The sequence below is a fragment of the Acanthochromis polyacanthus genome, chromosome 19 (genome assembly GCF_021347895.1).
Source record: "Acanthochromis polyacanthus isolate Apoly-LR-REF ecotype Palm Island chromosome 19, KAUST_Apoly_ChrSc, whole genome shotgun sequence".
Lineage (NCBI taxonomy): Eukaryota > Metazoa > Chordata > Actinopteri > Pomacentridae > Acanthochromis > Acanthochromis polyacanthus.
Genome location: NC_067131.1, coordinates 12493479 through 12506676, shown reverse-complemented (window position 1 = coordinate 12506676; position 13198 = coordinate 12493479). Strand labels below are relative to the sequence as shown.

General features: G+C 39.0%; 1 protein-coding gene across 1 annotated transcript; it reads left to right on the top strand.

Annotated features, from left to right (window-relative positions):
• Positions 1–2686: 2686 nt before the first annotated feature.
• smarcd2 (SWI/SNF related, matrix associated, actin dependent regulator of chromatin, subfamily d, member 2) lies at positions 2687–13072 on the top strand. Its single transcript, XM_022200447.2, has 13 exons — positions 2687–3275; positions 4701–4897; positions 6371–6413; positions 6498–6620; positions 7442–7561; positions 8220–8315; positions 8786–8887; positions 9003–9164; positions 9465–9562; positions 9822–9957; positions 10052–10174; positions 11568–11669; positions 11785–13072. Exons 1-13 carry the CDS (start codon positions 3123–3125, stop codon positions 11836–11838), a joined length of 1509 nt encoding a protein of 502 aa, XP_022056139.1. The 5' UTR covers positions 2687–3122; the 3' UTR covers positions 11839–13072.
• Positions 13073–13198: the final 126 nt, after the last annotated feature.

The window sequence follows — 13198 nt, the reverse complement described above, 5'->3', positions numbered from 1 at the left end:
TAATCATTTCATGTCTCCTCAGATTTATCTTCTGTCCCTGTAAAAAAAAAGCAGTGTGTAAAGTAGTTAGAACTTGCTGCAACAGAAACATGACACTGACACACTGGTGCTTCAGGATTAGTATTATAGTGACATCCTACATAATAATTTATTATTCAGAGGAATTGAACCAGTACTTTTACTTTAAAACTTTAATTACATTTTGCTGCTAATACTTATGTACTTTTACTTAAGACTTTATCATTGTGGAACTTTTACTTGTAATGGTATTTTTACTTTGCTGGATTGCTGCTTTTACTTTTAAGTGTCAAAATACATCTTCCATCACAACAGAGCAAACATTAGTGAATACTTTCCATGTTTGAATCAATTCATTCAGGCATTGGGGACTCTTATCTAAAAAATGGATCTGAATTTCACCACAGTGTTTAACCGCAAAACCTGCTGTATCTCAACCTTATCCCAGACCCCAACCCACCATCTCTGTAACACTTAACCCACTTTAATTTACACCTTAATGTCAGCCAGAGAGGTCAGCATTGTAGGAAACCCACAGGTTCTACTCATCTGTTTGTACACAAGTTTTATTTTAGGTACGTATGTCGGAAACAGAAATTAACCCGAAGGGTCTATGAGGCCTTAGGCCACCCCTGCTGCAAAATCCCTCTAAACCTGCTGTGGAGCAAGACCGGCTTAACAACAGGGCTTTATGGGTAGCTGTTCTAAGGCTCCAGATCCAGAGAATCCCCATTTCACCACTTTCCAGTTTGTGCCGCAAATTACCATGTAGTGAACCTGACAACACTAATTAAGGCAGTTCCTGCATTATTTTCTAATTTAGTTTTTCAGAAAGACCCCTATAGTTCCAAAACCATTGGCATTTTTAGTTTAAATTGTACCCACGTAAATAATGTTTACCACAGACTCCTTGACAGAACAGAAACCTGGAGCCAGAGAGTATTATCTGAGGATAACAGCTGGTCTCTGGGTGTGAGGGGCAAATAATGAAACGGCAATACATTGTATAGTCTGCTGTGGGCTCTGTTCCCATAGAAAAAAAAAATAAAAAATTTTTGGTTCCCGGAAGATCATTTAAGCAAGACATTCATCATAAATTCTTCCCTATAAAGTATCCTTAAAGAATCATTAAAAAAATCATTTAGGCCTAAATAAGTTCCTTAACTAACCATTTTTAAGATAGTTCTGCGTAGACTGACCTGGATCTATTTTGATAATAAGACTTGATAATTGTTTGTGTAATTTAAAAGCAGATAAAGCATTTCTGGGTCCTCCATTGAAGCATATTCATTATTTTGTCTTCTGGACTGTTGATCAGACAGAACAACATATTACAAGGTGCCAACATAGGATTGCAGGATAACAAGGAAAGCAGTTTTCAGATGTTTTAAGGACCAAGTGCTTAACCCAGTAACTGAGAAAATAGTCTGCAGATTCACTAAAAATAAAAAAACAGATAGTCGCAGCTCTAATATTACGATATTACCTGCCACAAAACTAAACAACTCCAGTAAAAATGACATTTTTTAGTTCTTTAAAGAACCACATGCAGTATAAGAACTATCCCCTAAATAATGAGGCACTTCAAATGATGATGCGATCCTCCTGAAAAACCATTCTGAAAAGAACCATTATTATAGCCTGTGTACACCGTGCATGGAGGACAGCAGGGAGGTGGTGTATTGTAAAATTTGCTTTGTAATCTTTTTAAAAAATTGGAGTTATTTTATAGATGTTTCCAGTTTTACTGATGCATACATTTTTAGTAAAGTCACGACATAAAATATTAATTTACATTTGAAATGAAAAAACAAATAAACAAACAAAACGGGGCAAAACTGTAAATAATATCCACGTCAGAAATCTTTATTTTTACAAAAGGAAATTTATTCTTTTACAACATTTGACCAAAAAAGACACAAATTTTATTCTATTTAAAAGGCCAAAAATAAACGACAAAAATTAAAACATCATTTTACAGATATTTGCCATTGTTTGAAAGAAAAAATATGTATATTAAAGACTGAAAAATGGTAAACATTTTGCACAGTTTTTACAGTTTTTAAAAAATATACTTTAGATATACATAGCAACATTTATTATGCAGTTTATTACTGTATATGTAATGATGTGTTTATTATATATAGCAACGTTGTATAAATAAACATTAAAATTCCACCATTCGTTTGCTTTGTTTTGGGGTTTTTTTTCATATTTTTCTGCCACCTTTGTTGACAGATTGCCAGTTTTTTTTTTGTTTGTTTGTTGTTTTTGCAGAATGTTTTCTACAGTGTGGGGTGCCATCTGGGGCCCAGTAGTCATATATTGTTCTGGCATCAGCAAGCAGTTTAATCCAGTTGTCTACATTGCCACATTCTGAAATAACGGTGTTGAAAATGACCGTAAGCATCTGATGGTAGCAGTTTCAATTTAGAAAGTAAATTACACAATGACAAATTGCAAAATCACGAGTGCAGAAAGCGGCAGTGCCCCTGAATGCCACATCATGGAACATAAAAATATCATCTTTAGTGAAATACACGTGAAAATAATTGTGATTTCGGGCCCAAATATGTTTAAATGTATTCTCATCAAGAGGTTAAACGTTAGACTTATGGGGGCTAATCTTAACTGTGCGCTGAAATGTGGAACTGCGGGATTTCCTACCGCCATGAACGCAGCATCCACCCCGTGTGTGGGCAGTTATAAGAGAACTTGGTGTTGCTTCAGACTCTCAGTTTGTCGTTAGTAACTTCTCATGTTTTCCGTTTGCCTCATGGTCAAATAACCTTTAGTTAGCGATGTTCCGTCGGAAAAACCGAGGTAGGACCTGAAGAGCGACAGCCAGCAGTTCGTGTCCACAAAACTAGCAGTTACTGGGTACAAGCGAATCCCGGAACTTGAGACGGGAGGAACCGAGCTAACGTTAGCTAGCTTTTTGTTGACAGTGTGCTTGCTGTCAAACCAGAAGCTCAGCTAAACTCACCGCAGGTAGACAGATAACCGCTCCCAGACCTCACCGCTAGCAGCAGGGCTGACTTTTATTAGGTCCGAAATTCGTTTTAAGTTTCGTTCACTTTTTTAACCACTTGTGGATCTTGAAGATGACATCAAGAGGAAGCTTCACGGGTCCTCCGATGAATCCCAACGTGAGCCCCATGAACGTCGGGCACGCTGCGGGCATGAGGATGCCAGGAATGCCGCAACCTCCGGCTGGTTACCCCCGGAGCATGAACACCACACCCCAATACCCCTCGGTAGGTTTTGAAGAAGATTTCTCTTTATTAAGTAGAAAAAACTGAGGTTAACTGAATTTTCTCTTTAACTTTACACAGTCTCATCTGCTTTTTAAAGTAAATTCAGCCCTGAATTTGGGATAAAACACACTTATCCACTTTAAAGGACTCACTTGAAGGCATCACAGTAACTTTAAGGCTTATTTTAAAAAAATATTTCATCGTGTGATCACGGTTTCCGCTTTCGAGAAAGCATCTACAGCCATAAACTAATTGAGTGCAGCTCTTTTAAAAATGGCCTTAATGGCGATACATCATTAAATGCTTTATAAATAGTTGGAGTTTCAGTCAGCAACACCAGAGAAGAAAAGGTTTTCTTTTTTGCAAGTGTGAAAGTGAAAATCACGTGGTTGCCTCCAGCCTCCTGTCAGTTAGTGTGAAAACAAAAGTAAGTTTATCATCACCACCATCTGCCCAGAGGTAAGCCTGCATACGTTCTCCCAGTTCTGCCACCATCTGCAGCTTCATGTGCCCCTCAGTTCACATGCAACACTTCACTTGTCTCCTCTTTGTCGGTTACAGGCATATGGGCTCAGACACAAAGTAGGCAGCTGGGTTTTAAGAGTGGAAAAATTCACAAACAGTGCCGATCAATTCTTTCAATTTTGTAGACCAAGATTGAAACACAAAACATGCCATTATACCTTCATATATGCAACACACATTACAATTAACACCCTCAATCATCCAATCTGCACTTTCACTGTCTGACATGCTGGTATATGAGCTGAACCGACTGAATTAAGGTATAATAATACCGTATGTTGGTGCCCATTCTTTTTACACACCCTGAACACTGCAAGCTTGGTATCAGTTGGTCACATAAAGTAAAAATGTAGACACAAGGAGGTTAGCTCAAGCACAGCATTGTTTTTTTTTAACAGTTGCTTTATTGTATACTTTATCTCTGACTGTTGTAAAGCAGTACAGTAGAAAGAAAGTGTGACCAAATCATCCGTATGCTTGCAGTGACTTGATTAAGAAGAAGTTGCTCAGTCTATAAAGTGAAATAAATGTTGATCAGTGTTTCCTAAAGCCCACGATGGTGTCCTCAAATGCCCACAGCCCAAAGATTTTTCATTTATTGTCATAGCGGAGAAAAGAAACCTGAAAGTACTTACATTCAAGAAACTGGAATCAGAGAAATTTGATTTTTATTCTTGAAAAAATTACTCAAACCTCTCGAAATAGTTGGCAATTAATTTAATAGCTAACAGCTGATTAATTATTACAGCTTTATTACATACAGTTGTTAATGGAAAGTAGTGAGGTCGAGAAAAATGAACACACACAGACCTGGGGAAAAGAATTTACCACAAAAAAATGTGTTTTCAAAATTGTCATGATCCAGAAATCATAGCTTCGGCTTCCCTCCTTTTTCTCCAGCGCCCAGGGATGCCACCCAATAGAGTGGGGGGCCCCATGGGGTCGATGGGGGGTCAGCTGCCAGGCCCCTCTTATGGTGGCGGTAACATTCCCATGAGGCCAGGCATGGGACACCCAGGCATGGACGCCTCGAGGAAGCGCTTTCTTCATCAGCAGCATCAACAACAGCAAGAGGCGCTGGGAGGCCTCAGACGAGGGTAAACTGTGGAGAAGTGAGAGCGCTTGTGTGAGAGCGAGAGAGCGATAATGCCACAGCCTGGGGCCAAAATGTAGAGAATGGCACTGTCAGATACTTTTTTTTTAGTACCATTTAATTCACAGATCAATTCCGCATTATTCAGCTGGTCATCAAAGTCTGAAAATGATGAAGAAATTCCTTGAAATCAACACGACATTTTCAAATAGTTGTTTTTTTCACATTTGTATAATCAATTTTTTATAGTTAAATGACTTAATCACTGTTCTCGGTTAATTTTCTGTTCATCAACTCAGCAGTAATTTTCCTCTTCACACCTTACTTCAGTGTCTCATTCCATGCAACACTTGCTTCTTTTCCATAACCTAAAGACACAAAACTTCATTTTCGGATGTTTAGTAAAGCAAATGATTGGTATAAAGCTGTCACCAAGTCAAACAATTCAATTTATTTTTAGAATTGCTTCTTCTGACGTAACGATTCCAGGAAACCTCTCATGAGGATAATGACATTTTTAGAAAAGTTGTTGTCAAAACAAGAAAGAGTGTCTGGGTGTTATCTGTCCTCATCAACAACATGGGTTTATAGCAAATAGGATTGCCCTAAAGGACCTTACTAGTTATGTTTTCCTCCAGCAGGACGCAGTAATAGTAGTATTAAACCTATAAATACACAGTTATTCCATTAACATTATTACACTTTTCAGTCAGCTTTCCTCTCTGCGATCAGTTTAAGTTGCTGAACTGTTTATGCACAGTTCAGATCGCACAGACTCGAGGAACGCGGCATCTCATGACTGGACTCGAGTGGTTATTTTTGACTTCAAACTGCTAAGTGATGCCACGCTCACAAATGAGGCGAGCCATGACGTGGAGCAGCATTTACAGTTTCATCCACAATGAGTCCGTTGTGCTTTAAGGTTTATCTCGTAACAAAATTCTTAGCATGGGAGGAGAAATGAGCCACAATGCCAGAAGCGCATCCTAAATTCTCATTAGAGCACTTGGGAATTAGGTTCAGTCATAATGACGGGGAACTGTATAATTTAATTAAAGAAACAAACTGGCTTTTATGAACTCGGTGGCGATGATAAGTGGAAACTCGAGGCAGTCTTTCAAAGGCATCCAATAAAGAGATAACACTGGCCAAGATAGGTTATCGCTTTGTGAAGTTTTCTGCAAGTAACTGATAATCAAATGAAGTGAACGAGGTCTTTCAGTTATCTTGTATCATGTGTCAGCGTGCAGCCAATTCCCTGCAAATTGGTTAACCAAGCTCATACTTTAAAGGGCAAATGCTAAGTGATGAGACAAACTGAAACAGAACATAGCATGGTTCTGTTTGAGATTGTGTTATTTTTAGAATTCGGATCTTCTGTGGTTTAGGAGACTGATGTTTATGTGGGCTTATCTCTCCAAAGTGAACATACAGTACTTTGGAAATCATCTTCTGTTTTATCCTTTCCATGATTTAGACCAAAAAGACGCAAGATGGCTGACAAGGTTCTGCCACAGAGGGTAGGAAAACTTAAAATCATGAAAAAATTTATGTCCAGTCGGCCCAATTCCCTCAAAATTTAACATACATTTGCTCTTTTTAAGATCCGAGACCTGGTCCCAGAGTCCCAGGCCTACATGGACCTGCTGGCCTTTGAGAGGAAGCTGGATCAAACCATCGCCAGAAAGCGTATGGAGATTCAGGAGGCCATCAAGAAGCCTATTATGGTATCTATTCTTGATTCTTTGCCACATTATTAGGATAATTGAAAGACGTTTCAAGATAACCTTTAAGCTTTGCGAAGTGGGGTCTTGAATACAAACAGGAGGGAGACATTGTAAAAGATCAGCAATTAGTAGATCTGTTTATGGTCAATCCAAAGAAATTCACACTTTTTAAATGAAAAAGTCCAACAAACACAATCGCAACTGCGATCAGGTTTCCTACTGTGCAGGAGAAATTTAGAAGTGATTTGCAGTTTGAAACAAAGGCTGAAAATAGCAGTTGTCTTATTTTATTGATGCATTTTCAACAAACAATTGCAGCCAAAACTAACCTCAGGGACATATACATTTTCTGTGCTGTTTTCACCAAAAAAAGCCATTACACATCCACTGGAGCAGCAGGAAATCTTTGACTAGATTAGCAGTAATTTAATGCAGCTATGATATGGCTAAAGGACAGTGAAACAGTGGGAGGGATGTGAAATTAAACAGTAACAGTGGATTACAGGAATGCTTTGTCTCCTGTGTATCCCTTGGTAGTTAAAAATGTGTATCCAGTGCTTGAATAACAAAATCAGACCGTAACAGTTCTAACTAATATATTAAAAAAATGTCAACTATCAAATGCAAATGCTGTAAAAGAAAAAAGAAAAAAATCCACAAAAATCTTCTGGGGTGAAATTTCAGAGTTGTCTCCATCAATCACAAAATGAAAAAGTGATTTTTTTCTGATCTGATTCTAAATTTTGATGGTTCATTTATGCTTGAGAATCTTCTCTTAATGGAATTCCCAATACATCTGCTTGTTCCTCTGTATGACTCAGCAAAAGCGCAAGCTCAGGATCTACATTTCCAACACTTACACTCCCAGCAAGCCTGAGGGTGAGGAGGCGGAGAAGGTGTCCTCCTGGGAACTGAGAGTGGAGGGCAAACTCCTGGAGGAAGTAAGTGAATAAACGCGGCCGTTGCTCGTGTTTCTCGCCATTTCTCCATTGTCCCAGTGTGGTCTGACTCAGAGTATTTCAGTCTGTTATTGTGTTTGCTGAAAAACTTCTCTTGGCCTGTGTCCTTGGCTCAGACCACGCAGCCAGATGTGTGTTTACAGCTCTCCCCATTCCGCCCTGCAACTGCACTCGCACACAAGCTCATGTTCTCGTGAAATACGGAATTGAAACCACTGGCCGTTGCATACCATGAGCTGACATGCCTCCCTCCTCCCTCCCTCCATCAATTCCAGCTCTTCTCATTGTGTCATCTGGGGCCAAACGAAGGAGTCTTCTTTTCTCTCTCTCTCTCCGGTTAATTTTTCTCCTCTGGTCCAGGCATGTGTAGGAGTGTTGCATGGAGTACAAGAAAAAGAAAAAATGGGACGTGAGGGAAGGAGTGAGAGGGGTCATGTTGTGCAAACAGACTTTGACAGGGCTGTGGAGAGGGCGGGGGTGCAACGGCTTTTTCTAGTCTACAGTTTTGTGCTTCACCACCCCCAATGTGGTCAGAGCTAAACAATGCGGTTGCAGCCTGACACAGCACAATGAGAAAACACCAATAGTAATCTTGTTGCTCGGTGTTTTTCATACTCTTTTATGCGCTCTGTATTCCCAGCCGGGCAAGCAGAAGAGGAAGTTCTCATCTTTCTTCAAAAGCCTGGTGATTGAGCTCGATAAGGAGCTCTACGGACCCGACAATCACTTAGTAGAGGTATGACCTAAACCTTCAGACATTGTAGGCAAATACACGCCAATATCCCCTGAGATTACTATTGACTCACCAGCCAGTTCAGCTGGAATCACTAAAGCTTGAAACCAAACCTTTTGTGAGCTTGTTTGTCAAAGCAACAGGGATTCATTTGTGTGAATTATAACCACCAATAAATCAGGCTTTTATTAACATCACTTTTAATGGCAGCTTTCATATTTTTAATTAACATAATTATGGAAAATGTGGTGGTGAAGACGCCAGCTCATGCAAATAGGCCCCCAAAACCAACAATGGCAAAGCAAATATGTCCACTAATAGAGACCCAGTGATTGCCCCATGTAATGAAACTGGGATTGAGCCAGTATTGTCTTGAAGTGTTTACTTGTACCCCAGAAGAGAGGAGTAAATAAGGGGCTGTGGTGGCGGCGGTTCAGACGAAATCTGTTTTGATCTTTTCACACATGTTTCAGTGGCACAGAATGCCCACCACTCAGGAGACAGATGGTTTCCAGGTCAAAAGGCCCGGTGACGTGAATGTGAAATGCACCCTTCTGCTCATGCTCGACCACCAGGTATTTTCTCAGTTCTCATCTTGCATGTAGGTGTATTCCTGGATGGAATGACTTGATTTGATTTTTAACCCACACTTCCCTTGTCCTCATGATTTATCTATTTATTTATTTCAAGCCCCCTCAGTACAAACTGGACCCGCGATTGGCCCGCCTTCTGGGTGTGCACACGCAGACACGAGCCAGCATCATGCAAGCTCTCTGGCTCTACATCAAGAACAACAAGCTGCAGGACAGTCACGAGAAGGAGTACATCAACTGCAACCGCTATTTCAGACAGGTACTAGGATAGTTAGCAGACTCTTAGCTTACCAGCTCCCGGTGTTGCTTTAACATTCCGGCGTGAATATCATCTTGTATGGTATCTTTTTATGTTATTTGTTACTTCAAACCAGGAATGGTGAGAGAGGTTATTATTGAAGATTTGTTTTAGGAATATATTTGTGCATTTGTCACTTGTTTATTTGCCTTAAATTTGTAGTTTGTAGCATCAAATTAGATACAGTCTTTTACAGAGCCTCCACTGTACAGCTGACTTTAACTCTTGGTGTCTATCATGCTCTGTGTTTCAATTGTTCAGATCTTCGGCTGTCCACGCATGAGGTTCTCTGAGATTCCCATGAAGCTGGCAGGCCTCCTGCAGCACCCTGACCCCATTATTATCAATCACATTATTAGGTAAGACAGTGTGGATCATTTCCCTGTTGGTGCCTGTGTAGGTGTATCTGTCTTGGCAGCATCTCAGGAAACTTTTTTGGTCTACTATGGTATTTTCAAAGTATTCAGAGCTCAAGGCATTTCTAAGTTTGTTTCTTTAGCTTTATGATTTGCCCGTTCAGTATTTATTCTTGGTCTGCTCTTACAAGTGTGCAGTCGGCATCACCTTATTACAGTCTAACGTGAATTCTGTTTTGCTGTCTCTGCCTCTTCTGAGCAGTGTGGATCCCACAGATCAGAAAAAGACAGCATGTTATGACATCGATGTGGAGGTGGACGACCCACTGAAAGGCCAGATGAACAGCTTTCTGTCCTCTACAACCAACCAGCAGGAAATTGCTGCGCTTGAGATGAAGGTGAGACTTTGGGAGAGTGGGAATGAAAGAAAAAGAAAAAAGAAGAAGCTAAATTTCATCACATGTTGATTGCTCCTGTTTGTATTCTTTGCAGATTCATGAAACCATCGAGTACATTAACCAGCTGAAGACTGAGAGAGACTTCATGCTGAGCTTCAGCAATAATCCACAAGAGTTCATCCAGGACTGGCTGAAGTCTCAGAGCAGAGATCTGAAGGTAAATGTCATATACACTGCAGTCCAAAAGTTTGGGATCACTTAGAAATGTCCTTACTTTTTAAAGAAAGGCAGTACTTGTCAATGAAGCTATCATTAAATGAATCAGAAATACAGTCTAGACATTGTTAATGTGGTAAATGACTGTTCTAGCTGGAAACGGCTGATTTTTAATGGAATATCTCCATAGGGGTACAGAGGAGCATTTCCAGCAACCATCACTCCTGTGTTCTAATGCTACATTGTGTTAGCTAACGGTGTTGAAAGGCTAACTGATGATTAGAAAACCCTTGTGCAATGACATTGTCTTGGTGAGCACAAACTTTTTAACAGTAGCGTACCCTGTTCCATAGGAGTCTTTAAAGGGTGACGTATAAACATATTATTGTTCAGTAAAATCAAGTCTACCAGCTTGAGAATGTACAATAACATTAGCATTTAATACTACACTGTTGGCATCACCTGTGACAGCTGATTTTCTCCCTGCTTGTCATGAATTAATATCATCTGTGGCAGCACAACAGTTTACAGGAGCCTTTACAAGCTCCTGCAGGTGAAACTGGGCTAATAAAACACTTTAAATGCTCATTAACTCTGAAAGACTGACAGTAAACGGGCCTGAAACACTTACTAACCTAACAAAATCAAGGCTGTAAATAAGACTTGTAAGCTCTCTACTCTGAATATGTCTAGTCCTGTAATATAAGATGAACTGATAACATAGTTTTTCTGCTCACTCCTAAAGCCCTTAGCCTTATGTGTTTTGCGGGAAATTGTTTAGGTGCTACATCCTAGTAGTATAATTGAAGACAAAGCTTTGGTGACTTATCAGTTCCAACAAAAGTTTAAATTGCTGCTTTATCTTCATGAAAACCCGAACAAATATATAAGTGATCGTCGACACACTTTTGTATTCCAGTCAGCCAGTTTAGCCCAAGATTTTGCCATTTTTGCCGGTTAAAAAAAAAAAATCAATGTCTGGCATAGCTTTCCCCATATTTAATTAAACCGTGCTCTACAATGCAGCTGTTTTGTGTGCACTGGTTGCATGCTGTTGCTTCATGTTAGGTAATTACCAGCTGGCCTGGACCATAATTCCTTGCAGTTATAGTGCACCTGGTCTCCTTTGGCTCAGAGGGTGGATGCCAATACAAACACAATTTAATGTGAGATTTAATATGATTGGACGGATTAGAGCTTCAGTAGCCAGATGGAAGCAAAAACATCAGTTAACTAATTTTGATGTGCTCTCGTCACATGAAAAGACTCAGTGCTGCCACATCAGTTGACACTACAAGTCAGTCTTTCAAGTATAGCTTTGGCATTTGGGAATAATTCCTTCATTTTGTTTTCATGAAATTGTGACTCCTTGTGATACATTTTTGCTTCATCAGTTGATGACAGATGTGACTGGTAACCCAGAAGAAGAGAGGAGGACTGAGTTCTACCAGGCACCGTGGGTCCCAGAGGCAGTGGGACGATACATTTATTCAAAAGTGGGTAAATCCAGAAGCTAATGCACTGTTAAACAATATACATGTTCATTTACAGATCCCTATATTTCTAGTATTGGCTTTAATATGCATTTACACTATCCCCTCTTTGTTTTAGGTGCAGCAGAGAAGGCAAGAGTTGGAGCAAGTGTTGGGTATCCGACTCACCTAAAAACATATTCCGGAGCCAACTTAATACTCAGCAGATGTTAATGTCTGCTCAAGTGAAACTGGAAGGAAAACAAGCTAACATTGCAGTCTAAATGTGCATAAAGCCATCCTTATGTAATGAGTATACAGGACCAAACTGATGATTTATAGTACGCTTGCCTTGCATTGTCTGTCATTTTGAGCCTGTTTAAATAACCTTTGCCTCTTTTTGCAATATTTTTCGCTTATGGTACAAAATGCTTAAAACTGTTTAAGCACCGGTGCTGTTCAGATGTTTTTTACTATCACCTTGTGTGCTATTTTTGAAAAGGGGCCTGTTTACCTTCACTTTTATAAGCCATAACCTTGAGATATGTGATGTCTGTGAACAAGAAATGGGAGGCATTGTAGGATAAAATATATATATATATATATATATTCATACTTAAGAATATTTTACAGCAGAAATATCGATTATATTCTTTAAAAGACATGGGAATGAAAAGTCTAAATGTCTTCTGGATTGATAGAAGCCAGAATTGGCTTTTTATGCCAACAATTATTTTACAAGTTGAGGTGCTGTATTTTTTTTGTTTTGTTTGCTTTGTGTAATTTGAAATGAAACACCTGCTATGTAAAAGAGCAGGAATTTCAAGAGAGCTCTACTCTGGGAAAGATTCTACTCTGGGAAAAATTGAGTTCCTTATCTGTCTGTACAAAGACTAGTCCACTCAGTCCAGCTGTAATTCCTCAGCTCTTTTTTTTGTACTTTTTGAATGTTTACATGCTGTTTTCGTGTGTTATTTTGCTCTTTTATTATTTTAATGCCAGGGAGATGAACTGTGGCAGACTTTCTAAACAGCAGGGAATTGTACTTCCCCCAAAAGGTTAACTGATATTAATAAAAACTTAAAAAAGAAAAAGAAAAAAGGAAATGCAAATGTAGTTAGTCGACTCAACAAAGCGCCAAATTGTTGTGTAGTTTTCATTTGTTCTTTTTTCACTGAATTGGTCATTTTGTTAAGAGTCTTGAGAATTTCTTGAAACATTCCATGTTAAGATTGTGCCAAAATGTTTTTTTTTTTGTATGTGTGAGGAAGGCACATAAATTTGAGAAATATTGTGTACAAATAGTTTTAATTTTTTGTACAGCCTCTTTGTAAAATGTTTGCATGTTGTGTATCAATCAAAAGCCTTTATCTTTTATACATTTGGAGTATTTTTTACAATAAATGTGCTTACAAATGTTTTTTAAACTGTCTTTTTAGTGTAGAACTTCTTATTAAAGAATTAATATATTATATACACTGCTGTTTAAAAGCTTGGGGTCACTTAGAAATGTCCTCATTTTTGAAAGAAAAGCAATGTTTTATATCTTTTAC